Below are 26,469 nucleotides of genomic sequence, written 5' to 3' on the forward strand. Positions count from 1 at the left end.
CAGGGTATAAAACCAACTCCTCCTCCTCTTCTCTTTCTTCTTCATCGTGGTGATAGAAAGTGTTGACAAGACACATCTGACTTCTGGTGAGCCTATAGGATGTAGTGGTTAAGTGTGCGGGCTCTTATCTGGGAGAATCAGGTTTGATTCCCCACTCCTCCACTTGCAGCTGCTGGAATGGCCTTGGGGCAGCCATAACTCTGGCAGAGTTGTTCTTGAAAGGGCAGTTTCTGTGAGAGCTCTCTCAGCCCCACCCATCTCACAGGGTGTCTGTTGTGGAAGAGGAAGATAAAGGAGATTGTGAGCCGCTCTGGGACTCTGATTCAGGGTGAAGGGTGAGGTATAAATCTGCGGTCGTCTTCTTCTTTGGCATTATACTCCGGAAGCCCCTCCCCTCCGCTCTCCAAACCCCACCCTCCTCAGGCCCCACCCCCAAATCTCCAGATATTTTTTGACCTGGAGCTGGCAACAGTACTCATACTCCTGAAAATCTTGGCGGTTTCTAAGAGGCTCCTTGGACTTGAATCATTGCTGTCCTAGCAATGACGATTTCTACAATCCTTGAAACCCAATGTGATGCAAATGTATACATTCTTATTCATTGGTCTCTTCTGAGGATTACCCCTCAAGCCTTTTGAACACTGAAAGTGCTTCAGAAATGGGAAATATGATTGCTCTTTCATGTCGAGGTTCCTGAGTGGCAAGGGGAAAGCACTCTGTGCACGCTCAGAGATACCATGCTGATGCCACTTGACCATCACGTGATCTGCCGCTCGGGTGGCTCTAGGGTGAATAGCACTCTAGGTAGACAGCCCCCCGCGGCACCCCCCCCCCAGCGAGACCCTCCACCCCCCCCCCGGTGCTCCACTCCCTCTCTTCCCCCTGCTCACCGTGGCTAAAAGTAACCTCTGCCAGCTTCACAGCCCACGCCTGTGCGTTTTGTTAAGAGACAAAACGCGCAGGCTGTGAAGCCAGCAGCGCTTACTTTTAGCCGTGGCGAGCAGGGGGAAGGGAGCGAATGGAGCGCCGCTGCTGTGCTGGGGGGGGGGGCGGCAGCGGCCTGGAGGGGGCTAGCGGTGGCTGCAGCAGTGGCAGGGAGGGGGGAGGGAGGCAAACTAAGCACTTGCCTGGGGCACCGGAAGGGGGGAGAGCCCAATTTGCTGCCCCCGGCCTCTCGGCGCCCTAGGCAACCGCCTAGTTTGCCTAGTGGGCCAGCCGGCCCTCCCAGCGCTGGGCTCTTACCTGAAAGGGCCCAGCTGTCCCTGATTTCAGGGTCTCATAGAATCATAGAGTTGGAAGGGACCTCCAGGGTCATCTAGTCCAACCCCCTGCACAATGCAGGGAACTCACAAACCCCTCCCCCTAAATTTCACAGGATCTTCATTGCTATCAGATGGCCATCTAGCCTGTTTAAAAACCTCCAAGGAAGGAGAGCCCACCACCTCCCGAGGAAGCCTGTTCCACTGATGAACCGCTCTAACGGTCAGGAAGTTCTTCCTAATGTTGAGCTGCAAACGCTCTTGATTTAATTTCAACCCACTGTTTCTGGTCCTACCTACACACACCTTTCCTGCCCTTAAGATCTACCTAATTTAGGAATTTGAACAAGTGACTCGAAGCAACCACTCATGAGCCTATAAACGCACGTTATGAACAAAACGGGTGAGGAGAAAAAGCAGCCAATTCCTCTTCTTTTTTTCCACGCGTCTTTGAAGCGCATTCAGAGCCAAGCAGCGGCTGCGCCTCTTCTCCCCGCCACTAGGCGGCAGCAAAGCACGCCGGAGTTTCCATCGTGGAAATTGAACAAAGTGGAATTTGAACAGAGATCTCAGTAGAATACAATGCTGTAGAGTCCGTCTTCCAAAGAAGCCATTTTCTCCTGGGGGTGTGGGGGTGATCTTTGTCACCTGGAGACCAGTTGTAATTACAGGAGATCTCCAGCTGCCACCTGGAGACTGGCAACCCAGGGCAGGGGGGATCAGCCAGGAACTTAAATTGTATGCATCAGAAATTCCATGCACTCCCTTGGGGTTTTACAGTTTAGACATGCAAATATCAATAATATTTGGGAGTAAATCCCATTGAATTCAATGGGTATCTTTGGCGTGGGAAGCCTGTTGGTTTGAATGTATATAGTAGGGGTGGTCAAACTTGTATAAGAGCCACATAGAATAAACGTCAGACATTTGAGAGCTGAAAGGAGAGGAGAGAGGTGGAAAGAAAGCAACTTCAACTTTAAATGCATTCTCCAAGCCATTGGCTGACTTGGCTTGCAGAAGTGATTTAAAGAGAGAAATGCCTTCTCCAAGCTAGCAGGGTGGTTGGGAGCTTCGAGAGCCGCACAATATGTGTGAAAGAGTCACAGTTTGGTCCCCCCTGGAATATAGCTTGTGGCTAGAACTCCACTAACCAGTAGGAACAGAAAATAAACACATTTATTTGGACTAAATGAAGAAAGGGGCCATGGAATTAAATCCAGGTTAAGTAATATAGGACATACGGAACGACAGCACAAGGAGTTTAGCTTGTATCGAGTGATCTGGAGCAAACAGCCTAAGGAAATCCAGATTAAATGGAGTAAAGAAACGACAGAGAGGGAACTTTAATCCAGATTATCCGCCTCAAAGCACCACAGACCCAATTTGGGTCTCAGGTTTTTTTGGAAAATGATGGGTTTATCAATAAGGATTTAAAAAAAATAAAGAAAAAATGTTGTAAGGAACCGGAAGAAAGAGAATCCCGACGCAATCAATGGAATAGAATAGAGCACGAGAAAATATGTCGTCTAAACAGAGTCACTAACGGTAAGGAATCAGAAACTACACGATATAATTTGCATTTAAATTATCTGGAGCGAAGAAGAATCACAGGCCAGAGGACTGAATGGAATAAAGAAAAAGAGGATAAAGAATCGATCTGGATTTAAGAACTAAAGTAGAGGGCATGTAATCCGGATTAAATGGCCCGGAAAGGGGGAAAGGACCACTCATGAATTTATAAATGCTGATTATGAACAAGACGGGCGAGGAGGAAAAGCGGCAAATTCCTCTTCTCCAAAATAGTTTCTTTTTTTCCACGCGCCGTTGAAGCGCGTTCAAAGCCAAGCAGCGGCTGCGCCTCCTCTTGCCACTAGGCGGCAGCAAAGCACGCCGGAGTCTCCGTTCCACAGGTCTCTGCGCCACGGGGGCGCTCTAGCACAGTATCTCTGTGGTGGAGCGTGTCGTCATCAACAGGCGCTGTCGCTTTTTTGGGTTCAGAAAAAAGAGCGTCGGCGGCGGTTCTGGAAGCGGCTGGTGAGTTAGGGGACATGGCCGGGAGAAGGATGAGGGGCTGGGGGGCGAAACGGCCGCCGGGGGAGGGGTCGGGCCTGGCTTGGTCTGTTAGGCCGCGTCTCCATGGCAACAGCATCGCTTCGCTGTTTCCAGACGCTACTTTTGCAAGCGTTGCCAACCTCCAGGTGGGGCAGAGCAACGGGATTAGGTTGATAGCCTGGAGAAAACCGTGTGCAAAAATGCAACGCTCAAAGGTTGTGATCACACATACTAAATAATGCAGTTTCAATGCACTTTCAGACTGGATTTTGCCACTTCACACAGTAAAATACAGTTGGCAAGTACATTGAAAGTGCATTATTTAGCATGTGTGATCGCAGCCAAATGGTGTTATGCACTGCAATGCAATATTATAACGTATAACAATACATATGTGTCAATTGATTCCAATTAATAAAGGCACATTAAAGAACAATTAATCTACGCATGATGCTTCATAGAATGAAGAACCGCTGATGCCTTGGTGAAATTGAATAGACTCGTGCGCAAGTATTCAATGAGCATAGGTTACAGGATGAATAATTGCCAGACAAAGGGTGTCCGAAACACATGTATTTACTGGAAGTGTGTCTCCATCAACTTTGGAGAATTTACATCAGCTGTGGAAGAAATTGACCAGTGACATTTCGCACACCTCAGAGCTTCGCTCTTCAGTTTTGTCAACCCTCCCTCTCCTTTTTTTGGAGCAAATGATTGTGTGAATCATTCAATGAAGCATCATGCATAGATTTCTTGTTCTTTAATATGTCTTTATTAATTGGAATCAATTGACATATATGTATTGCTATCCATTATAATATTGCATTGAAGTGCATAACAGCATTTGAGTGTTGAATTTTTGCACATGGTTTTCTCCAGGTGGGAGCTAGAGATCCCCTGGGATTCCAGCTGGTTGCTTGGTGACAGAGATCACTTTCTGTGGAGAAAATGGCTGCATTGGAGGGTGAACTCCTCATGGCATTACGCTCCATTGAGTTCCCTGCCCTCTCTAGGTTCAACCCCCAAACCTCCAGAAATTCCCAACCCAGAGATGGCAACCGTCTCCTTACTCCCCAGGAGGGGCGTTATTATTGTCATCATTATTGTTAAATTATCATTTTACAACGTGGGCAGGTGAAGTTTAGCAAGGGGGAGAGAAGATTGACCTGTCAAAATGCTGTTTTTTGCACTGATATTTGAGGATGGTGGGGTGGTGGAAGTCGGGTTGCCAATTCTGGGTTGGGGAATTCCTGGAGATGGGGGGGGTGCTTTGGGACCTTTGGAGTTTGAAGCAGGGAGGGAACTCAACAGAGACAGGATGCAATACAGTCTGCCCTCTGGAGTCTGTCCATTTCCTTCAGGGGAACTGATCTCTGTAACCTGGAGACCAGCTGTAGTTCTGGGAGAGCTTCCCTGGAGGAGTTAGCAACCTTAGGTGACAGCAGTAACAATGCAGACACGACAGTAATGGAAATAGTTGTGGCAGTACTGGCTAAACACGAAAGCTTGTGCTTTTATTATGATCCTTAATGTTTGGGGATGTGTGGTGGTTAGAGCGTTGCACTAGGATTTGGGAGACCCGAGTTCAAATCACAACTGCCATGGAAGCTTGCTGGGTGTCCTTAGGCCAGTCATGTGCTTTTAGCCTACCTCACAAGGTTGTTGTATGGATCAAATGAAAAAAAAACACAATGTAAGCCATGTTAGGCTCCCATTTAGTTATTTACTTCATTTTTACCAAAGTATTCTGCCCATTGGGGAATCAGAGCAACTTAAATTGTTTTTCTTGCCTCTGCTTAGCAGTGACAACTCTGTCTTTTAAAAGAAATTAGATCAAAGTCACCTTGGGCCCGTAGAACTAGTTGTACACTTCTCTGAATCCTGGATGTTGTGTTATGTACCATACTTTCACTCCTTCACCAAACAACCCCCTTCCTCCATTTCTGACTGCTAATTCTCTGAGAGATAAGAAGAAGATGGCTGTTATGGGATGGTGCTGGGAGAAAAACAGATAAAGCTTCTTAATTAAAGATCACAGACAAAATGCGAGATTTAGAGAAAGCCTTCAATGAGGACCATTTTCCTTCTGTCCCCTTTTCCTTTTAGGAAACTAATTCTCTGCTAGTCTTTCAAAGCTGCTAGCTGTACAGTGTCTAAAAAACTGCTAGTGTTAAAAATATGGAATGTATTTTACCAGGCTCCTTACTGATCTGTCTTTTTGTATTTTAGCAACAGAGTGGGAAACTGAACAGAACTGGGAATGTTTTAGAGTCATCCAGTTTCTAAACCAAATCTCTCTTTTTCCTCCCTAGAGCTTTTCTGTACCTGTTTGGTCTCTATGACGAAATGACTACACAGGTGAGCACCCCAGAGCCATAACTTCATTTTTCCCAATTCGATTTTAGCACTTTATTACAGGGATCTGTGCACATTTCCCCTCCCTGCTTCCAGCATTTTTCTTGAAACTGATTGCACATGTTTGTTTGCAGTATGCAGACGTTTCTGTCTTTGCCTGCCTCCCCTTTCCTGTCCAATTGGAATGAAATTCTTTGTGTCCCTCACCCAGTGGGTCTTGGGGGAGGAGCCGTGGCTCAGTGGCAGAGCATCTGCTTGGCATGCAGAAAGTCCCAGGTTCAGTCCCTGGCTTCTCCAGTTTTATAGGATCTGGAGGTGCGTAATGTGAAAGACCTCTGCCATAATAATAATAATAATAAAATTTTATTTATACCTCGCCCTCCCCACCGAGGCAGGCTCAGGGCGGCTTGCCTGAGACCCTGGAGAGCTGCTGCGAGTTGAGAGTTCTGTCCCTGCTGGACCAAGTGTCTGGTTCATTATAAGGCAGCTTCATGTGTGTTCAGGTATTCTCTGCCAAGTTTCAAGCAGGCAGAAGAAGGCAATTTACCTTCTTATCTGTGTGTGACTCTGTTGATTGGTGAAGGTCTTTGTCAGCTGCATTATCTTCTTGGAAACAACCTCCCCCCCACCTTTCTCGATCTAATTTTCTTCCACCAGAATAGCAACCATCATTAATATTTGAAATTTGGGTTAAAGATTGGAGCGTTTGAGGATCCTGTTTGATGACTGAACATCTGAATTTGAATCCCTTTATAACAATCTTTTCCCCCTCCCTTTTCAGTACAGTATTCTGTTCAAGCAAGAACAAGGTGAGGAGACCTTCCTATTCTTATGGCTCCGTGTCTTGTGGGAAATGTCTGTTTCCCCGAGTCGCAGATGTGAAGAATTGCCTTTGCAAAGTGGATTGAACTTATTCACCAGTGAAATCCAAATTGGGAAGCAGGGGGGGGGGGGGGGGATGTCCCTTTTTTTTAAAAAAAATCAAATGCTTTTAGTCTTTTCTCCTGAAAAAAATTTAGCCTTCTTTTCTCCTGAAAAAGCTGAGTGAGAATATCTTAAACCAGGGATTCCCAACCTTTTTGAGCCTGTGGGCACCTTTGGAGTTCTGGCACAGCAGAAACTCAGTGGGAAGCATGGTATGTCTTGATTTCGAATAGCAATCAGGCCACAGAGGTATTAGTATTATAATTAGTCTTTCCATCCCTAAGTATTAGTCTTTCTTTCTTTCTTTCTTTCTTTCTTTCTTTCTTTCTTTCTTTCTTTCTTTCTTTCTTTCTTTCTTTCTTTCTTTCTTTCTTTCTTTCTTTCTTTCTTTCTTTCTTTCTTTCTTTCTTTCTTTCTTTCTCTCTCTCTCTTTCTTTCTCTCTCTCTTTCTTTCTCTCTCCCTTTCTCTCTCTTTCTCTTTCTCTCTTTCTTTCTCTCTCTTTCTCTTTCTTTCTCTCTCTTTCCTTTTCTCTTTCTTTCTTTCTTTCTTTCTTTCTTTCTTTCTTTCTTTCTTTCTTTCTTTCTTTCTTTCTTTCTTTCTTTCTCTCTCTTTCTTTCTTTCTTTCTTTCTTTCGTTCATTCTTTCTTTCTCTTTCTCTCTCTTTCTCTCTCTCTCCCTTTCTCTCTCTTTCTTTTTCTCTCTCTCTTCCCCCTCCTCCCTTCCATTTTTAAAATGGGTGTGTGAGTGTGTGCTTCTGCACCTGGAAGTCCTGGTGACTAGCCCCTACCGGGGGGCCTGGAGGATATGCAGAAAGGTGGCTGAAGAAAGCATGCTCCGGCCTCCAAACTGCTGGTATTCCAAGGAGGTCTCCCATCCAATTACCTGCTAGAGTCTGCCCTGATTGGCTTCTGAGATCAGGCTTCCCTGGAGCATCCAGGTCAGGATTTCTTTCCCCCGCTCTTCTTGACCAGCTGGCCCATCCTGAGGCAGAAGACGTGTGCCTCATAACACAAGATGTGTGCCTCATAACACAGTGCCTCATAACACATCCCATGGTATTCCCACCGACTTGGGAAGTCCCCGCCTTGAGGTCAGTCAAGATGGCTCCTAGGCTGATAGATGCACAAAGGGCTGCTTCTTTTAAAAAAAGGTTTTAATTGGTTTTTTTTTAAATCTCTGTGTACAAGGTAAGACAAACGTAGTGTAGTTAGATCCATTCCGTTTAGGGGAGCCTCTTACGCTTTCTTGTTTCTGTCCGTTCCCAAGCACACGACGATGCGATCTGGTCGGTCGCCTGGGGCAAAAACCGAAACGACAGCTCAGAGACGGTGATCACCGGCTCCTTGGACGACCTGGTGAAAGTCTGGAAATGGTGAGTTCCCCAAAGATGATGAAGCTGAAGGAAGCCTTTGGAAGGGGAGGGACGGTGGCTCAGTGGTAGAGCATCTGCTTGGTAAGCAGAAGGTCCCAGGTTCAATCCCTGGCATCTCCAACTAAAAAGGGTCCAGGCAAGTAGGCGTGAAAAACCTCAGCTTGAGACCCTGGAAAGCAGCTGCCAGTCTGAGTAGTCAAGACTGACTTTGATGGACTGAGGGTCTGATTCAGTAGAAGGCAGCTTCGTATGACTATGCCCACAATGAAGAAAGGTGGGAATTCGAATCCCTCGCCTCTGTGGTCTTAGGGCAAGCATTAAGACTGTAAGCCAGCGTAGCGTAATGGTTAGAGTGTTGGCCTGCGATCTGGGAGAACCGAGTTCGAATCCCCCCTCTGCCAGGAACGCTTGCTGGGTGACCATGGGCTGCTCATGTGTCCTCAACCTGACCTGTTTTTCAGGGCTGTTGTGTGGGGGAAATGGGGGTGGGGACAATGATGGTGTAGGCTGCTTTGGATCCCATTGGGGAGAAAGGCAGAGTATAAATGAAATAAATATGTAATGGATTACCCGGGGTAATGGTTTTCCCTGGCTTGCGGGTACATGGAGAAAACTCGACTGGTATGTGCATGTAACCATCTTGCCTTTTTAATAAGTCTGAAATCCACAGAGAGCCAGTTTGGTGTAGTGGTTAAGTGCATGAACTCTTATCCGGGAGAACTGGGTTTGATTGCCCACTCCTCCACTTGCAGCTGCTGGAATGGGTTAGCCATAGCTCTGGCAGAGCTTGTCTTTGAAAGGACAGCTGCTTTGAGACTCCTTTCAGCCCCACCCACCTCACAGGGTGTCTGTTGTGGGGGGAGAACTTAAAGGAGATTGTAAGCCGCTGAGTCTCTGATTCAGGGAGAAGGGCGGTATAAATCTGCAATTCTTCTTCTTCTAGATTGGGGCGGAGAGAATTGGTGAAATAAAAACCACAATAAATTGAGCGCCAGGGAAGAACAGAACGTGAGAGATTTGATAACATAAGAGAAGTCAAGTTGGATCAGGCCAATGACCCATCCAGTCCAACACTCTGTGTCACACAGTAGCCAAAAAACCCAGGTGCCACCAAGAGGTCCATCAGTGGGGCCAGGACACTAGAAGCCCTCCCACTGTGCCCCCCTCCCCAAGTGCCAAGAATACAGAGCTTCACTGCCCCAAACAGAGAGTTCCATCAGTACGCTGTGGCTGATAGCCACTGATGGACCTCTGCTCCAGATGTTTCTCCAATCCCCTCTTGAAGCTGGCTAGGCTTGCTGTATTGTCTATGATGGCTGTACTGTGACCGCAGACAACCCCCGCTTAATTAAAAAAAAAAACCCAATTCCCTGTCACTTTTGCAAAGGAATGATGAAAAACTGGACCTCAAGTGGACTTTGGAAGGCCACCAGCTGGGGGTGGTCTCGGTGGATATCTGCCGCACTGGAACCATCGCGGCTTCCAGCTCTCTGGACGCCCACATCCGCATTTGGGACTTGGAAACGGGCAAGCAGATCAAGTCGATTGACGCCGGACCTGGTAAGGTCTTTTGTTCTGTGGTTTTAAATCTGTCTGTTTGGGGGGCTGCAAGATTTAGTGCAGAAATATGCAATTGCGGGGCTTTTTTTGTAGCAGGAACTTCTCTGCATATTAGGCCACACACTCCTGATGTAGCCAATCCTCCAAAAGCTTTACAGGGCCTACTGTAAGCTCCGGGAGGATTGGCTACAATAGGGGTGTGTGGCCTAATGCGAAGGAGTTCCTGCCACAAAAAAAGGCCTGTGTATATATATTAAGAGAGGGAGGAGAGAGAGAGGAAGTGTGGTGGGTGAGAGGGCAAAGGTTATGTACTTATTAGCGCCCGCTGCAATAAGCTGCCACCGTGAATTACAAGTAGGACTGTAACAAAGTTTTGAGTCCAGTGGCAACTTTAAGGCCGACAAAGGTTAATTCTGGATATAAGGTTTTGCTTGTGTGCACTGTTTTCCTGTTAGCGTGCATGCACACGAAAGCTGATACCCAGAATTAGGCTTTGTTGGTCTTTGAGGTGCCACCGGACACAAACTTTATTCTCTCCAGCGTCACCTTCTGGGGACGCCCTGACAGCTTCTGGAGGAAGGCAGGAAAGGTCTGTCGACACGAGACCGTCTATTAGCCCCATGTATGGTCCGACCAAACAGCTCTGACCCTGCTCATTGTTGGTTTCAACAAACGCCCCAGTCCCACGGGTTCTTGTTTAGGAGTTAGAAAGTGTCTAATTTAGGAGAAAACGTGCAGAGGATTGTTAGCCACATTGGTGGCAGCTGCAAGCCTAGACAGCTTCAAGAGGGAATTGGATAAGCAGAGGCGCTCTTAGCCACGGCGTATTGTTGGAACCCTCTGGGACAGTGATGCTCTGAATTCTTGGTACTTGGAGGGGGGGAAGTGGGAGGGCTTCTAGTGTTCTGGCCCCACTGATGGACCTCCTGATGGCACCTGAGTTTTTTGGCCACTGTGTGACGCAGAGTGTTGGACTGGAGGGGCCATTGGCCTGATCCAACATGGCTTCTCTGATGTTCTTATGTGACACAGAGTGTCGGACTGGATGGGCCAGTGGCCTGATCCAACATAGCTTCTCTGATGTTCTTATGTGACACAGAGTGTTGGACTGGATGGGCCATTGGCCTGATCCAACATGGCTTCTCTGATGTCCTTATGTGACACAGAGTGTTGGACTGGATGGGCCACTGGCCTGATCCAACATGGCTCCTCTTATGTTCTTATGTGACACAGACTGTTGGACTGGATGGGCCATTGGCCTGATCCAACATGGCTTCTCTGATGTCCTTATGTGACACAGAGTGTTGGACTGGATGGGCCACTGGCCTGATCCAACATGGCTTCTCTGATGTCCTTATGTGACACAAAGTGTTGGACTGGATGGGCCATTGGCCTGATCCAACATGGCTTCTCTGATGTCCTTATGTGACACAGAGTGTTGGACTGGATGGGCCATTGGCCTGATCCAACATGGCTTCTCTGATGTCCTTATGTGACACAGAGTGTCGGACTGGATGGGCCATTGGCCTGATCCAACATGGCTTCTCTGATGTCCTTATGTGACACAGAGTGTCGGACTGGATGGGCCACTGGCCTGATCCAACATGGCTCCTCTTATGTTCTTATGTGACACAGAGTGTTGGACTGGATGGGCCATTGGCCTGATCCAACATGGCTTCTCTGATGTCCTTATGTGACACAGAGTGTTGGACTGGATGGGCCACTGGCCTGATCCAACATGGCTTCTCTGATGTCCTTATGTGACACAAAGTGTTGGACTGGATGGGCCACTGGCCTGATCCAACATGGCTTCTCTGATGTCCTTATGTGACACAGAGTGTTGGACTGGATGGGCCATTGGCCTGATCCAACATGGCTTCTCTTACGTTCTTATGTCCTTCTCATTTCCCCCCCACAGTTGATGCCTGGTCGCTGGCCTTCTCTCCCGACTCCCAGTACATCGCCACAGGGAGCCACATAGGAAAAGTCAATATTTTTGGCGTAGAGACAGGGAAAAAGGAACACTCCTTGGATACCCGAGGCAAATTTATCCTTAGCATTGCATATGTAAGAATCCTGGTTTTGGTGCTTCTTGTGTACAGTGTTGTGCATGGAGTCTTTTCTTTCAGTCTCTCTCCACCCCCACACCTTTTACTGCAGTTTGGTTTACTACAGTTTTTGAGAGCCAGTTTGGTGTAGAGGTGAAGTGCGCGGACTCTTATCTGGGAGAACCAGGTTTGATACCCCACTCCTCCACTTGCACCTGCTGGAATGGCCTTGGGTCAGCCATAGCTCTCGTAGGAGTTGTCCTTACAGGGCAGCTGCTGTAAGGGCTCTCTCAGCCCCACCTACCTCACAGGGTGTCTGTTGTGGAGGGGGTGGGTGGGTAAAGGAGGTTGTGACCGCTCTGAGACTGAGATTCAGAGTATAGGGCGGGATATAAATCCAATATCATCTTCTGCTTATTCTACAGCAATACCCACACTGTATTGGGCTAGTATTAAAAAGTGCATCCAGGAAAAGATGACTGGACTCTAGATCTCCATCCAGGGTGCAAAAAAAGAACTGAGACCCAGTGTTGTGTAGTAGTGATGCTCTGTATTCTTGGAGCTTGGGGGGCAAGAGTGGGAGGGCTTCTGGTGTTCTGGTCCCGCCGGTGGACCTTCTGGTGGCACCCGGGTTTTGACCACTGTGTGACACACAGTATTATACTGGAGGGGCCACTGGCCTGATCCAACATGGCTTTTCTCATGCTCTTATGTCTGGGGCAGTGATGCTCTGTATTCTCCGTGCTTTGGGGGGGGGGGGGGACAACAGTGGGAGGGTTTTTGGAGTTCTGGCCCTGCTGGTGGACCTCCTCATGGCACCTGGGTTTTGGCCATTGTGTGACACAGAGTGCTGGACTGGAGGGGCCCCTGGCCTGATCCAACAGGGCTTCTCTTATGCTCTTAAGGATATAAGTGGAGTAAATAAATAAATGTGACGTATGTCTTGAAACGTGCTAAGCTGCCTTATACCAGAGATGGCAGCAGCTTTCCCTCTCCCTGTTTCCCAGAAAGAACCCCCCCCCCCCCGGGCAGGCAAAACACGGGAGTCGTTAACGTCGTTGGGTTTGTTCGCATCCGACTAGCATAGTGTTATCCCAGTGGGTGGCAGTCAGTTATATCTCTGATCCTTGTGTCATCGGCAGAGCCCAGACGGGAAATATTTAGCCAGCGGAGCAATCGATGGCATCATCAATATTTTTGACATTGCGACCGGGAAACTTCTGCACACGCTGGAAGGTAAGGCGTGGAGCCCTTCCCGTCTCCGCCTTCCTCTCCCTTCCCGGCTCTTCCACCGCACTGGTTCTTCTGAGTCCCTTTCTTCTGGCTTGGGGTGGCTGCCTTTCTCTTCCTTGCAGGTCTGCACATGAGAAGAAAATAAAGACTGCGAGGGCATGACAAACCTACCCTGTTCAAACGCCACAGACAAAGCATAGTTTGTAGCTGAGCCTCAGACCTTTGACGTCGCTCCCTCCTTTCTCCCTTTCCTAGTTTTGGAAGTCATTGATCTAATTCCAGTCTCTTGTGCTGTCACCTTTTAAAAATAAAAAATGGTAAAGGTAGTCCCCCTGTGCAAGCACCAGTCGTTTCCAACTCTGGGGTGACGTTGCTTTCACAACGTTTTCACGGCAGACTTTTTACTTTGCCATTGCCTTCCCCAGTCATCTACACTTTCCCCCCAAGCAAGCTGGGTACTCATTTTACCCACCTCGGAAGAATGGAAGGCTGAGTCAACCTCGAGCCGGCTACCTGAAAACCCAGCTTCCGCCGGGGATCGAACTCAGGTCGTGAGCAGAGAGTTCAGACTGCAGTTCTGCAGCTTTACCACTCTGCGCCAAGGGGCTCTTCCCTTCGTCTTAGCTTGGGAAAAATGGCCCCAGATCGAGCCAATTTATTATTTATTTATTTATTTGTAATTTGTATCCCGCCCTTCCCACCAGGTGGCTCAGGGCGGCTTACAGCATATAAAATCTAACATGAGAACATAAAAGTTTAAACATTTCATACAATTTACATGATTAAAATTTAAACAATTCAGACAATTTACATAATTAAAATATTAAAACATTCTGCAGTCTTGTAAAACTACGCTCGATTTCAAATTTCAGTGCCGGTTAGTTGTAAGCCTGCCGGAAGAGGGTTGTCTTACAGGCCCTGCAGAATTGAGCAAGATCCCGCAGGGCCCTTACCTCTTCCGGCAGCTGGTTCCACCAGGAAGGGGCCATTACGGAGAAGGCCCTATCCCTCGTAGATTTCAAACGGGCTTCCTTTTTATGCAGGAGATCACACCTTTAATGCCGGTGGCTCACGAAATAGAATTTTTGCTCGCAGAACTCCACAGCTACGAGGGAGCCTTGGCCGCCACCGCAGCACAAGAATATTCACTGTGAGACTGAAGGAGAGTTCCTGCTGCCGTTTACTGGTTGGCTGTACTTCCTGTGGCAGCCACGGGGTGGCAGCCATTTTGTAGGATGTCACCAACATGCTGTTTCAGACTTCCAAAAGAACCCACCGTTTGGGGAGCCCTGCTCAGAGGTTTCGGATCGGATTTTCCCTGTTCACACTGGCAGTTGAGAAAATCGGGCAGCTGCAGGATCTTACTGGGGAAATGGGATAGATGAAACAACTGGAGATAAAAATGGGGTCTCTCCTGTCTTTTCAGGCCACGCCATGCCGATTCGTTCCCTGACGTTTTCCCCAGACTCCCAGCTGCTTGTCACAGCCTCGGACGATGGCTACATCAAAATTTATGACGTGTGAGTACCAGCTCCTTCCTCCTCTGATAACAAGAAAGGTCTGTTTGGGTGGGCTGAAGCAGCAGAACAAGGTTTGAGTCCCACGGCACCTTTTGAGACCAACAGCGTTTTACTCTGGGTATAACATTCATAGAATCTTAAGAGTTGGAAGGGATCTCCAGGGTCATCTAGTCCAACCCCCTGCACAATGCAGGACAACTCACAAATACCTCCCCCTAAATTCACAGGATCCTCATTGCTGTCAGATGGCCATCTAGCCTCTGTTTAGAAACCTCCAAAGCAGGAGAGCCCATCACCTCCCGAGGAAGCCTGTTCCACTGAGGAACAGTGCATGCATCTGGTATCTGAAGAAGCGAGGGACGGTGGCTCAGTGGTAGAGCCTCTGCTTGGTAAGCAGAAGGCCCCAGGTTCAAACCCTGGCATCTCCAACTAAAAAAGGGTCCAGGCAAATAGGCGTGAAAAACCTCAGCTTGAGACCCTGGAGAAGCCACTGCCAGTCTGAGTAGACAGTTCTGACTTTGATGGACCAAGGGTCTGATTCAGTAGAAGGTAGCTTCATATGTTCATATACGTGTATGCTTGCGAAAGCTTATATCCATTGTAAAAACCTGTTGGTCTTAAAGGTGTCACTGGGCCCAAAAGAAATCTACGTACCGGTAATTTCATAAAATGAGTTTGAGAGAGTTCAGACCGCTTGGATTCTCCCCCCACCCCCAGCAAATTACATCCTGCTGGATCGTAGTTATCAGCTCTGTACTCCTGTCAGGCGTAGCGTGCACCTTGAGAAAGAGAACATTGCCAAACAGTTTTGCTTTGGAACAAAGTAGGAATCAAGTTGCACCTTGAAGACCAACAAAGTTTGATTCAGAACATAAGCTTTCGTGTGCTAAAAGACAATAGGATGGAATGGCCAGCGGTCCTAAATATAGAGAAAGTGGGCAGTGAAATAGTATGCAAAATCATGGAGATGTTTGTTAGCAGATTAAAAGAAGCACAATTTGGGGGTCTGGTGATCGTTAGTTTATGTTAACTGGGCTGCATCAGCAAGGGGGCAATAAAAGTCAGAACCGCAGACTGATGTCTATGTCATTCAGTGCGAAGTGCCCTAAATAAGATCTGTTGTAATGTTAGCTCTGGGTTTAAAATGAGGGCCTTAGTTTCTCAAGAGGCTTAATTTAACCCAAAGTTTTGCTTTTGAGTGCGTGCGCACAAAACTGAGTTGACAGGCGTTTGATCTGCAAGGTAAATCTTGACCCCCCCCCCTCCAAAACTCTGTTCCCTTCAAACACCGACACATCAGAGGGCGTTCAGGGATGACTTCTTTGCATCTGCTTCTTTGCTTCTAATCCATAAAGACAGCGTTCTTTGCGTTTGCAGTTTCTGTTCTGGCCATCACGTTTTCCAGCTTTTGTGTTTCTGCAACCTTGAGGACTAGAAGCCAGTTTCGTTCTGGGGGTTTTAAAGTTGAGAGCTGTGTGTTCCCTCTGATATAGTTTGTGTTCACAGTCATTTGGGACCCTGAGATCACTGCCTCAGCAAAAGGCCCTGCACTTCAGTAGTACTCACTTTAAAATGCAACTCAGGGGCCACGTGTGGCTCAAAGCCCCCACCACCCTGTTGGCCAGCTTGGAGAAAGCATTTGTCTCTTTAAATCACTGAGCCAGTTTGGTGTAGTGGTTAAGTGTGCGGACTCTTATCTGGGAGAACCGGGTTTGATTCCCCACTCCTCCATTTACAGCTGCTGGAATGGCCTTGGGTCAGCCATAGCTCTGGCAGAGGTTGTCCTTGAAAGGGCAGCTGCTGTTAGAGCCCTCTCAGCCTCACCCACCTCACAGGGTGTCTGTTGTGGGGGGAGAAGATATAGGAGATTGTAAGCCGCTTTGAGTCTTTGATTCAGAGAGAAGGGCGGGGTATAAATCTGCAATTCTTCTTCTTCTCCAAGCCAGCTGGCAGCTTGGAAAAGGCATTTAAAGTTAATGTTGTTTCTTTCCAGCTCTCCCTCCCTCGTCTGTTTTCCTTCCTTCCTTCCTTTCAGCTGTCAAACATTTGATGTTTATTTTATGTGGCTCTTACCATTGGCCACCCCTGCTTTAAACCCTTCATGGGGTTGGACTGTGTTCATTTTATGAATGTTTTGCATTAGGGACACTGAGCTGTTTTCTATAAGAGCTATCCATTTGTGTCCCCATAATCCGTGTCCCTTTTTAACAGATCTTCATTAAGGTAATTAATTCAAGGTTTTCCAACATACTATCTCCTGGAGAACATAATTCCACTCCGATTTGGCAGTGATCCCCCGCCTCAGTGCCTCAGGAATCTTTAGGTGCAGCGGAAAATTTGGGGACACTGCCGCTTTGTGCCCGGTTGTTTTGGGATGCTCTGCCAGTTTGTGGCTGGCTGAACTTCTGAGGTACCTTGAATGGATGGAGAGGGTCCCTTGCAGTTGCGCACGATGAAGGGAAGTTAGTAACGAAGACCAAGCCGGCTTCTCGTGGCAGTCTCCTGGAACATTTGTAGTGTTTCCCAGACGATGGCCGCGTGAAGGGGTCTTTCTAAAGCAGGTCCTTTTTTCCCCCCTACAGGCAGCATGCAAACTTGGCAGCCACGCTGAGCGGTCACGGATCCTGGGTGTTAAACGTTGCCTTTTGCCCAGATGACACTCATTTTGTTTCCAGGTAAGTAGCGAGTTGACCTTCTTTGCTTTCATGGCAGGGGGGAGGTTGATTGGTTTTCATTGGAAATGGGGGTGGTGGTTGACAAATGCAGATTCAAGAAACTCATTTTAAGAACCTAAGAAAAGCTCTGCTGGATCAGACCAGTGGTCCCTCCAGCCCAGCATCCTGTCCCACCCAGTGGCCAACTAGTTCCTCTAGAGGGCCAACAACAAGGCAGAGAGGCCGAGGCCTTCTTAAGAACATCAGAAGAGCCCTGCTGGATCAGACCAGGGAAGGTTTATCGAGTCCAGTGGCCAACCCGTTGCCCTGGAGGTCCAACAACAGGTCATAAAGGCCTTCATAAGAACACTGGAAGAACATTGCTGGATCAGAACAGAGGTCTATTTAGCCCAGCATCCTGTCTCAGCCAGTGGCCAATCCGTTCTTCTGGAGGGCCAACAACAGGGCATAGAAGCCAAAAGAACTTAAGAAGAGCTCTGCTGGATCAGACCAGTGGTCCCTCTAGCCCAGCATCCTGTCCCACCCAGTGGCCAACTAGTTCTTCTAGAGGGCCAACAACAGGGCAGAGAGGCTGAGGCCTTCATAAGAACATCAGAAGAGCCCTGCTGGATCAGACCAGGGAAGTTTTATCTAGTCCAGTGAGTTGGAGGGTCAACTACAGGGTATGGAGGCTGAGACCTTCCCCTGATGTTGCCTCTTGGATTAGGGCCTCTGAATGTGGAGGTTTCCCTCAGTCACCATGGTTAGAAGCCACTGATAGACTTATCCTCCATGAATCTACCTAATCCTCTGTTTAAAGCTGGTCGTTCCTGTAGTCATCACTACATCCTCTGCCAGCAAATCACTTTCTGTGTGCAAAGTTGTATTTCCTTTTGCCCATCCTGAACCTTCTGCCCACCAACCTCAGCGGATACCCTTGAGTTCTAGTCTTTCGGGAGAGGGAGTGAAAAAAAATATTTTGTATGATCTTTAGTCCACATTCCTAGATGGTGGGGCGACGGGGCACGCCCTGTCTCTCTGATGCCATGTGAAGTTTCAGTATTTGGGGCGGTGACTATTCAAAGGTATATAAAAAGGGGGGGTTGCGTTCCTGATAGAGAGAGCGGTGTTGCCTAGAGACTGCGCAGCTGATAGCCCGGCTTCTCTTTTTCCAGCTCATCTGATAAGAGCGTGAAAGTTTGGGATGTGCCGTCGAGGACTTGCGCTCACACCTTCTTTGATCATCAGGACCAGGTATGTAAAGAACTTGGCAATGCAGTCTGTTTTGACAGTGTTGGTAAAGCCTCGCTTGCTGTGAGGATATGTCAGACTTGAAACGCACGGTGGATTTCTGCAAGGAAGGGGACTGATTTTTTTGCCCATTCTTCTCTTTTGCTGCAGACTTCCAACTCCCTCCTTATGCTGTCCCTTGGTTGGGGCGGAGGGGGGCATTCCGTTTCCCCCAGGAGTGGCATTTGGGGCTATAGTGGGCGGAGGGAGCGGCAAAAGTCATGCTCTTCAAACTGTAGTCCCATCCAACCACAGGAATTTCTGGTGGTTCCCAGTGACAATTTTTTCTGGGAGGCGACTTCTGAAAGCTTGCTGTTTCCTTCCTGCTGTCTTGTGTTTCCAGTTGAAATTTGCCCCTGTACTTGCACAGACAAATCGTGTGCTTGCAACTGAGTAGAATAACCAGGCTCGATCATGTTACAAATCAGCTGGCAGCTTGGAAACCATGTTCTTATATATTGCATGGTATCGGATGGTATAGCTACCAGGAAAAGCCAAGCTGGAAAAAGTACAGAGGGCAACAGTGTTCTCTCTAAGCTGAGTTAGCATGAGCCAGCTCACAGATTTTGAGCCTCCAGGTCACACATTTTTGTCTTGGCCCAGGAAGGATGACCCCAGAGCACCATAATTTATGCAGTAGCTCCCAACTTGAATGCCAGCAGCTCACAAAGTAGAATTTTTGCTCACAAGACTCTGCAGCTTAGAGGGAACATTGGAGGGCAACCAAGATTATTTGAGGTTTGAGCACCTTCCCTATGAGGAAAGGCTAAAGAGGCTGGGACTCTTCCGTTTAGAAAAGAGATGACTTAAGGGGAAGGCCTCGGCCTCTCTGCCCTGTTGCTGGCCCTCCAGAGGAACTGGTTGGCCATTGTGTGAGACAGGAGGCTGGACTAGAAGGACCTTTACTGGCCTGGTCCAGCAGGGCTCTTCTGATGTTCTTCTCAGGGGAAGGCCTCAGCCTCTCTGCCCTGTTGCTGGCCCTCCAGAGGAACTGGTTGGCCGCTGTGTGAGACAGGAGGCTGGATTAGAAGGACCTTTACTGGCCTGGTCCAGCAGGGCTCTTCTGATGTTCTTCTCAGGGGAAGGCCTCGGCCTCTCTGCCCTGTTGCTGGCCCTCCAGAGGAATTGGTTGGCCACTGTGTGAGACAGGAGGCTGGACTAGAAGGACCTTTACTGGTCTGACCCAGCAGGGCTCTTCTGATGTTCTTCTCAGGGGAAGGCCTCGGCCTCTATGCCCTGTTGCTGGCCCTCCAGAGGAATTGGTTGGCCACTGTGTGAGACAGGAGGCTGGACTAGAAGGACCTTTACTGACCTGATCCAGCAGGGCTCTTCTGACACTCTGACCAGAGGAAGGCCTCAGTCTCTGGGCCATCAGTGGCTGTTCAGAGGAGCTGGTCGGTTGGCCACTGTGTGAGGGCAGGATGCTGGACTAGATGGACCACAGGGCTGATCCAGCAGGGCTCTTCTGATGCTCTTATAAAGGTCTCAGCCTCTGCCCTGTTGTTGGCCCTCCAGAGGAACTGGTTGGCCACTGAGTGAGAAAGGATACTGAACTAGATGGACCCTCACTGGTCTGATCCAGCAGGGCTCTTCTGATGTTCTTATCTCTGGGCAAGTTCTCTGCAGCAAGTAAAGATTCCTAAAGGCACTCAAGAAGCCCCTCTCTGCAACAGAACCCCCCCCACACACACTTTTTAAATGAGTCTAAGAATAATTCTTTCTCTTAACATCCTGGACCCTTTCAAGTATCTTTTTGTGCTTACAAGTCCGCAGCTCCTGGAAATTTAACTCTCGGAAATCTTTTTGCAGCCTCAGTTCCCTGTAATATTTTTGATTCAAAAATTATTTTAACTCAATTCACTCCAAGTTGTAAGCTTTTGCGTGCATGGTTGGGGCGGCGCGGGGAGTGCAAGAGCTTCAAGTGTGTTCTTCTAGACGTGTGCAAGCAATGTATGCTTGGGCACACACCACGCTGTGTCGTGTGCCCCCCCCCCCCCCCCAAAATGGAACATAGGGGTGTTTATCATAAAGATTTCTCAGAAAGAATCCAGACCCGGGTGACTCCTGTTCTGTTGCTTTATGAAGACGATCATGTGGATTCGCAGCCTTTATCTAGATTGGCGGGGTGGGAAGGAGAAGGGACACCGAATGGCGGAAAATATTTATAATTCGGTAGCGGTGAAGGGAGAGGGAATTAATCAGCCTGGCCTTACTTCCTCCACTGACAGTGTCCTGAGAGCACTAGCAGCTCTTTAAATGTGCGTTTTAAACAGCAGAATTAGCAACTGGTGTTGTTTACCAAAGCGTGGATGTTATGCACTATTAAACCATGTGTCTTTTCTTTGCCTCTCATCTTGGTTCTCTTCCGTGTATTTCACAGGTCTGGGGCGTGCAGTATAATGGAAACGGATCCAAAATTGTATCAGTGGGTGACGACCAGGAAATCCACATTTACGACTGCCCAATTTAAGCCGCTCTACCCCAGTTGGACTTAGAAGGTGGCCCATGGCGTTTATAAAGGAGTGTTGCCAAACTGTCGCTGTGTTGATTTTGGGGTTGGGGGTGTTATTTCTCCATCATCCTTCAGGCCTTCCTATCCTGAAACAACAGCAAAAAAAAAAATCAGCTTTTACCTGTATTCTTTTTCTGTTTTGTGATCTTTTTTTTAAAATACAGAAATAAATAACTTAACTGCCCGTAGAGTACTGTGATCAGTTCTAAAATGGCAAGTGGATAGTAGAAGCCGGTTGCAAAACCACAGTGCACGAATTCTTTCTGTGCGTGTAAAAACACAAACTGCAGCAACGCAGTCCGGTTTTCTGTCATAATTTTCGAAGATGCGTTTTCCTTGGTGCTTAATTGTCTCGTGGCGACCATGTCGCCCATCAACACCTTTGTTGGCGTCTGCCAAGTTTTTTAGAAAGAAGGCAGGGCCAGGCAATTCTTTTGCCCAGCAAGGGTTCTGATTGGCCGTTGGAGATTTGATTGGCTGCTCAGATTTTTCTTTTTTAAAACGTTGCTTTGGCAGCAGCTGCCATCACAGCACGAGGATCTTCACTGCATGACTGAAGGTGAGCTGCAGCTGCCTTATGTGGCTGTGGCCACCCCACTGGGACAGAATTCCAACAGTGCCCCCTTTCCATCCCCACCAATATGCAGATGAACCCTGCCTCGTTTTCTTCCTACAAGCTGACTTGGCTGGGGCGGTCCTGGCCTGGAGAGAGTGCAGGGGCAGAGGGATGAAGGCTGACACTGGAGACTGATCCAAGAGGGGATTTCCATTCTCCTAAAGGAACAGGATTGTAGCTTGGAGATGCTGCTGGGATTGTGGCTTGAGATTGCAGGCTCTGGGGTCAGCTTTGGCTAATGATGGCAGCAAAGTCCCTTCTTCCGAAAGAGTGACTTTGCTGCAATGAGCGATGCTGTGGTCACATCCAGCCTAGATTAGTGCAGTGGCCTCAGTTGTTGAAAGCTGGCTCGAAAGGTGGTGGCCAGACTAGAGCGGGAATAGATGCCGGGAATGTTATTGGGCCCTCTGCTGAAAGCTAAATAGGATCTTAACTTTCAAGGTTCAAGGATTTGGGGATGGGGAACCTGAAGGATGATTGTCTTCTCTACTGTCCAACCTGACGTCGAGATCCTCCTCTCAAGCCCGGCTCTTTGTGTCACAGCTTGGAGAACATGGAAGATGCTCTACAGACTAGGGCTTTTCCTGTGGTGGCCCCTCAACTTTAGAATACATCAACTTTAAAGACTGCCTTGTGCCTATCTGATATCTATGGGCTTAGCCCGAACTGTTTGTTTTATCCAGCCTGTTAAGTATGTGGTTGTATGTCTTTAAATGTGCAATTTTAAAATGGTTTTATGGTCTACTTTTTCCACTCCGGACTATTTGATCATTATATATATATATATGTTTTCATTGCCTGGTTTTTGTTTCTATAATTTGTGTACATTATCAATTTATTGTTGATTAATTTAGGCTGGTGGAGCAGCACATATGATTTTTAATGGGGCAAATGGGAACACTGGGGCTGCAGCAGATACATTTTAGTAGGATCACACAAAAATCAATGTTCTGCAAACTTTCTAATAAGTATGCGGTCAACCATGGAAAAAAACACTGCAGTCTAAGTAATAGGGCTAGTTGAGGACTCTTTGGCAAAAGACCTTAAGTAACCCTACGACTAAGTGGCAGTTTTGCTGAATTATCTATAACAGGGGTGGCCAATGGTAGCTCTCCAGATGTTTTTTGCCTACATCTCCCATCAGCCCCAGCCATTGGCCATGCTGGCTGGGGCTGATGGGAGTTGTAGGCAAAAAAAACAGCAGGAGAGCTACTGTTGGCCACCCCTGATCTATAACCACCCGTTACCTCAAGTAACCCCTCCAGTAATTGACAGTGTTGCTGAATGACGTCAAGTAACCCCTCCACTAATTGGCAAGTGTTGCTGAATGACCTATAGTAACCCCAATGACCTCAAGTAACCCCTCCACTAATTGACAAGTGTTGCTGAATGACCTATAGTAACCCCAATGACCTCAAGTAACCCCTCCACTAATTGACAAGTGTTGCTGAATGACCTATAGTAACCCCAAATAACCCCTCCACTAATTGACAAGTGTTGCTGAATGACCTATAGTAACCCCAATGACCTCAAGTAACCCCTCCACTAATTGACAAGTGTTGCTGAATGACCTATAGTAACCCCAATGACCTCAAGTAACCCCTCCACTAATTGATGTGTTGCTGAATGACCTCAAGTAACCCCAATGACCTGAAATAACCCCTCCACTAATTGACAAGTGTTGCTGAATGACCTATAGTAACCCCAGTGACCTCAAGTAACCCCTCCACTAATTGACAAGTGTTGCTGAATGACCTATAGTAACCCCAATGACCTCAAATAACCTCTCCACTAATTGACAGTTGTTGAATGACCTCAAGTAACCCCAATGACCTCAGGTAACCCCTCCACTAATTGACAAGTGTTGCTGAATGACCTATAGTAACCCCAATGACCCCAAATAACCCCTCCACTAATTGACAAGTGTTGCTGAATGACCTATAGTAACCCCAATGACCTCAAGTAACCCCTCCACTAATTGACAAGTGTTGCTGAATGACCTATAGTAACCCCAATGACCTCAAGTAACCCCTCCACTAATTGATGTGTTGCTGAATGACCTCAAGTAACCCCAATGACCTGAAATAACCCCTCCACTAATTGACAAGTGTTGCTGAATGACCTATAGTAACCCCAGTGACCTCAAGTAACCCCTCCACTAATTGACAAGTGTTGCTGAATGACCTATAGTAACCCCAATGACCTCAAATAACCTCTCCACTAATTGACAGTTGTTGAATGACCTCAAGTAACCCCAATGACCTCAAGTAACCCCTCCACTAATTGACAAGTGTTGCTGAATGACCTATAGTAACCCCAATGACCTCAGGTAACCCCTCCACTAATTGACAAGTGTTGCTGAATGACCTATAGTAACCCCAATGACCTCAGGTAACCCCTCCACTAATTGACAAGTGTTGCTGAATGACCTATAGTAACCCCAGTGACCTCAAGTAACCCCTCCACTAATTGACAAGTGTTGCTGAATGACCTATAGTAACCCCAATGACCTCAAATAACCCCTCCACTAATTGAGTGTTGTTGAATGACCTCAAGTAACCCCTCTACTAATTGACAACTGTTGCTGAATGACCTATAGTAACCCCAATGACCTCAGGTAACCCCTCCACTAATCGACAAGTGTTGCTGAATGACCTATCGTAACCCCAATGACCTCAAGTAACCCCTTTGCTAATTGACAAGAGTTGCTGAATGACCTATAGTAACCCTATTGGGGTTACTATAGGTCATTTGACAAGGATGCCAATTAGTGGCAGCCTTGAGAAAACTGAGGATGCAATGTATGAAGTCTCTGATACAGCATAATTTGGGTATCAGGTAAGGTTGAAACAGGTGGTATTTGGTTTCTGGAGAATTACATGTTGGCTCACGTTGAGTTATGAGTTGTAAATGAAGCCAGGCATTACGGTTTCACATGGACACCAAACAGGTCTTTGTTGTCACCATCATTTATATATATTAGAGATGGTTTCCAAACTGAATTCCTTTGAGGTCTGGGATGCAACTGAGAACTCTTCCAGGAAGAGGAAACTAAAATGCCAGTTCACACCAGCAAACAGCTGCCCTCCCAGTCACATGGGTCATACTGGAGCCCTGAGCTCCCATAGGGTGACCCTCTTTCCTCTCCCAAAGTGGCCTTATGGGCACAAACTGCTGCCCTGCAGACATTAGTCTCTGCAAATAGGCAAGTCTTAACTGGCTATGGTCAAGCACTGTTAAAAATTAGCCATCTGCTATTGCTCAGCTTCCAGAATCCGTTTTCTATTGTACAAGAGAAGCTATTAGGCTTTGTTCTTGGCTCAAAATTATGTTTCCTGTAACGTATTTTTAGGGACACTGATACAGTTTAGCCCCAGCTCATCAGATCTTGGAAGCTAAGCAGGGTCAGTACTTGGAAGACCCCCCTAGAAAGACTCTGCAAAGGAAGACAATGGCCAACCACCTCTGCTTCACACTTGCCTCAAAAGCCCCTTGCTGGGTGGGGTCACTATGAGTCCGTGCAACTTGACGACACTTTACGGAAGCATTTGGTATTTTTAAGCACCAACAGAACCTAAAAGAATTAGTTGGTTACTTTTTAACACCCATCAATATACAATGTTAGTTTTTGACAATATGTTATTTATCATACTCTGACAATACAATTGTTTTAACAGTACCTAAAAAGATCCAATTAAATTGCTACCATTGGGTATTGATGCAAGCTTACAAGGTTGATTAGTTAGTACTGTTCTACTAAATATATATATATATATGTGTGTGTGTGTGTGTGTGTGTATTTTAAAACCCTAGATACAAGCAACAGCTTGTGGTTCTTTTAACCACAGCTTTTTAGTTATCACCGAAAAATAACTCACGTTAGAAACAAAGATGGACTAACTCATCCTGTTGATTATGATTAGGTTTTGTTGAGAACAATCTTTGCTTTGGCAGTGCTTAACCAACAGATCTCTAGTTTTGGGCAATGCCTAACAGGTTGTTGCATATTGTTAAAAACAGATTGTTGGTTGTTAGGCATAAAAACCTGTTATCATTCACATCTAACCAGCACCCAACATAGACATTGCTAAAAAGGAATGGATGGTTGGTTATTTAAGTACTGCTAAAATTCAGGAGCGGATGTGGAATTCACTGCCACAGGAGGTGGTGGCGGCCACAAGCATAGCCACCTTCAGGAGGGGTTTAGATAAAAATATGGAGCAGAGGTCCATCAGTGGCTATTAGCCACAGTGTGTGTGTATATATATATATATAAATTTTTTTGCCACTGTGTGACACAGAGTGTTGGACTGGATGGGCCATTGGCCTGATCTAACATGGCTTCTCTTATGTTCTTATGAAGCAGGAATGCTACTGTTAGACACATTGTGGCTGGTGGACTGGAAGACACATGGATCCTCTGGAAATAAAAGAACAAGCCTCATGTTTGGGAGGGCAGAGCCCAATGCCCATGTGGAAGCAGCCGTTGCTATTTGTCCAAAACTAACATTCTGGAAGTCAGATCCTGCTCAACACTAACAAAAGGCAGGGATTTCCTCATAATATTAAGCCTTTTCTTCAGTTATTGTTAGGTTCTTCTGGAAACACACAAATTCAATTGGTTAGTTTTTGACAAACTGACAGGTCTGTGGCCAGCATGTACGGACTTTGTTGCTGACAGCTTGTCATGGTTTGCCCTAACACTGACAAACCATTAGGCGATGGGTCATCAGACAAACAGTGAAGCCAATCTCACCAAGTGGAAACAGGCGGCAGAAACTTCCTAGTTCTTCCCACCCACTGGGTGCCCAGAAGGCAGCTGTTCCCTCGGCAATACAGGCCAGACATCATCTGCTTAACCTTAGAACTCACCGGAGGAAAAAGCTATGAAAGCTACCTGATGGAGGGACTTGATTCTCAAAAGCTTATAACCCACTGAGCTACGGCCCCTCCCCAGCTAGATTCGAATCCAGCAGCACCCTTAAGAGACCAACAAGATTTTTGGAGTATAACCTTTTGAGAATCAAAGCTCAGCTCTGAAGAAGGGATCCTTTGACTCTCAGAAGCTCATAT

General features: G+C 47.2%; 1 protein-coding gene across 2 annotated transcripts; it reads left to right on the plus strand.

Moving 5' to 3' along the window:
* The first annotated feature begins 3,129 nt into the window (after window positions 1–3,129).
* On the plus strand, window positions 3,130–20,964 carry SKIC8 (SKI8 subunit of superkiller complex). Of its 2 annotated transcripts, XM_060259942.1 has the most exons (11): window positions 3,130–3,293; window positions 5,624–5,669; window positions 6,448–6,475; window positions 7,858–7,963; window positions 9,351–9,523; window positions 11,442–11,590; window positions 12,714–12,807; window positions 14,231–14,324; window positions 16,907–16,999; window positions 18,154–18,232; window positions 20,649–20,964. In XM_060259942.1, the coding sequence occupies exons 2-11, from the start codon at window positions 5,658–5,660 to the stop codon at window positions 20,736–20,738; spliced, it is 918 nt and encodes a 305-aa protein (XP_060115925.1). In that variant the 5' UTR covers window positions 3,130–3,293; window positions 5,624–5,657; the 3' UTR covers window positions 20,739–20,964. The 2 variants fall into 2 exon arrangements, with proteins under 2 accessions (XP_060115925.1, XP_060115926.1); XM_060259943.1 differs by lacking the exon at window positions 3,130–3,293 and having other exon boundaries at window positions 5,591–5,669.
* The last annotated feature ends 5,505 nt before the right edge of the window (window positions 20,965–26,469 follow it).

Source organism: Heteronotia binoei, chromosome 19, assembly GCF_032191835.1.
Source record: "Heteronotia binoei isolate CCM8104 ecotype False Entrance Well chromosome 19, APGP_CSIRO_Hbin_v1, whole genome shotgun sequence".
NCBI lineage: Eukaryota > Metazoa > Chordata > Lepidosauria > Squamata > Gekkonidae > Heteronotia > Heteronotia binoei.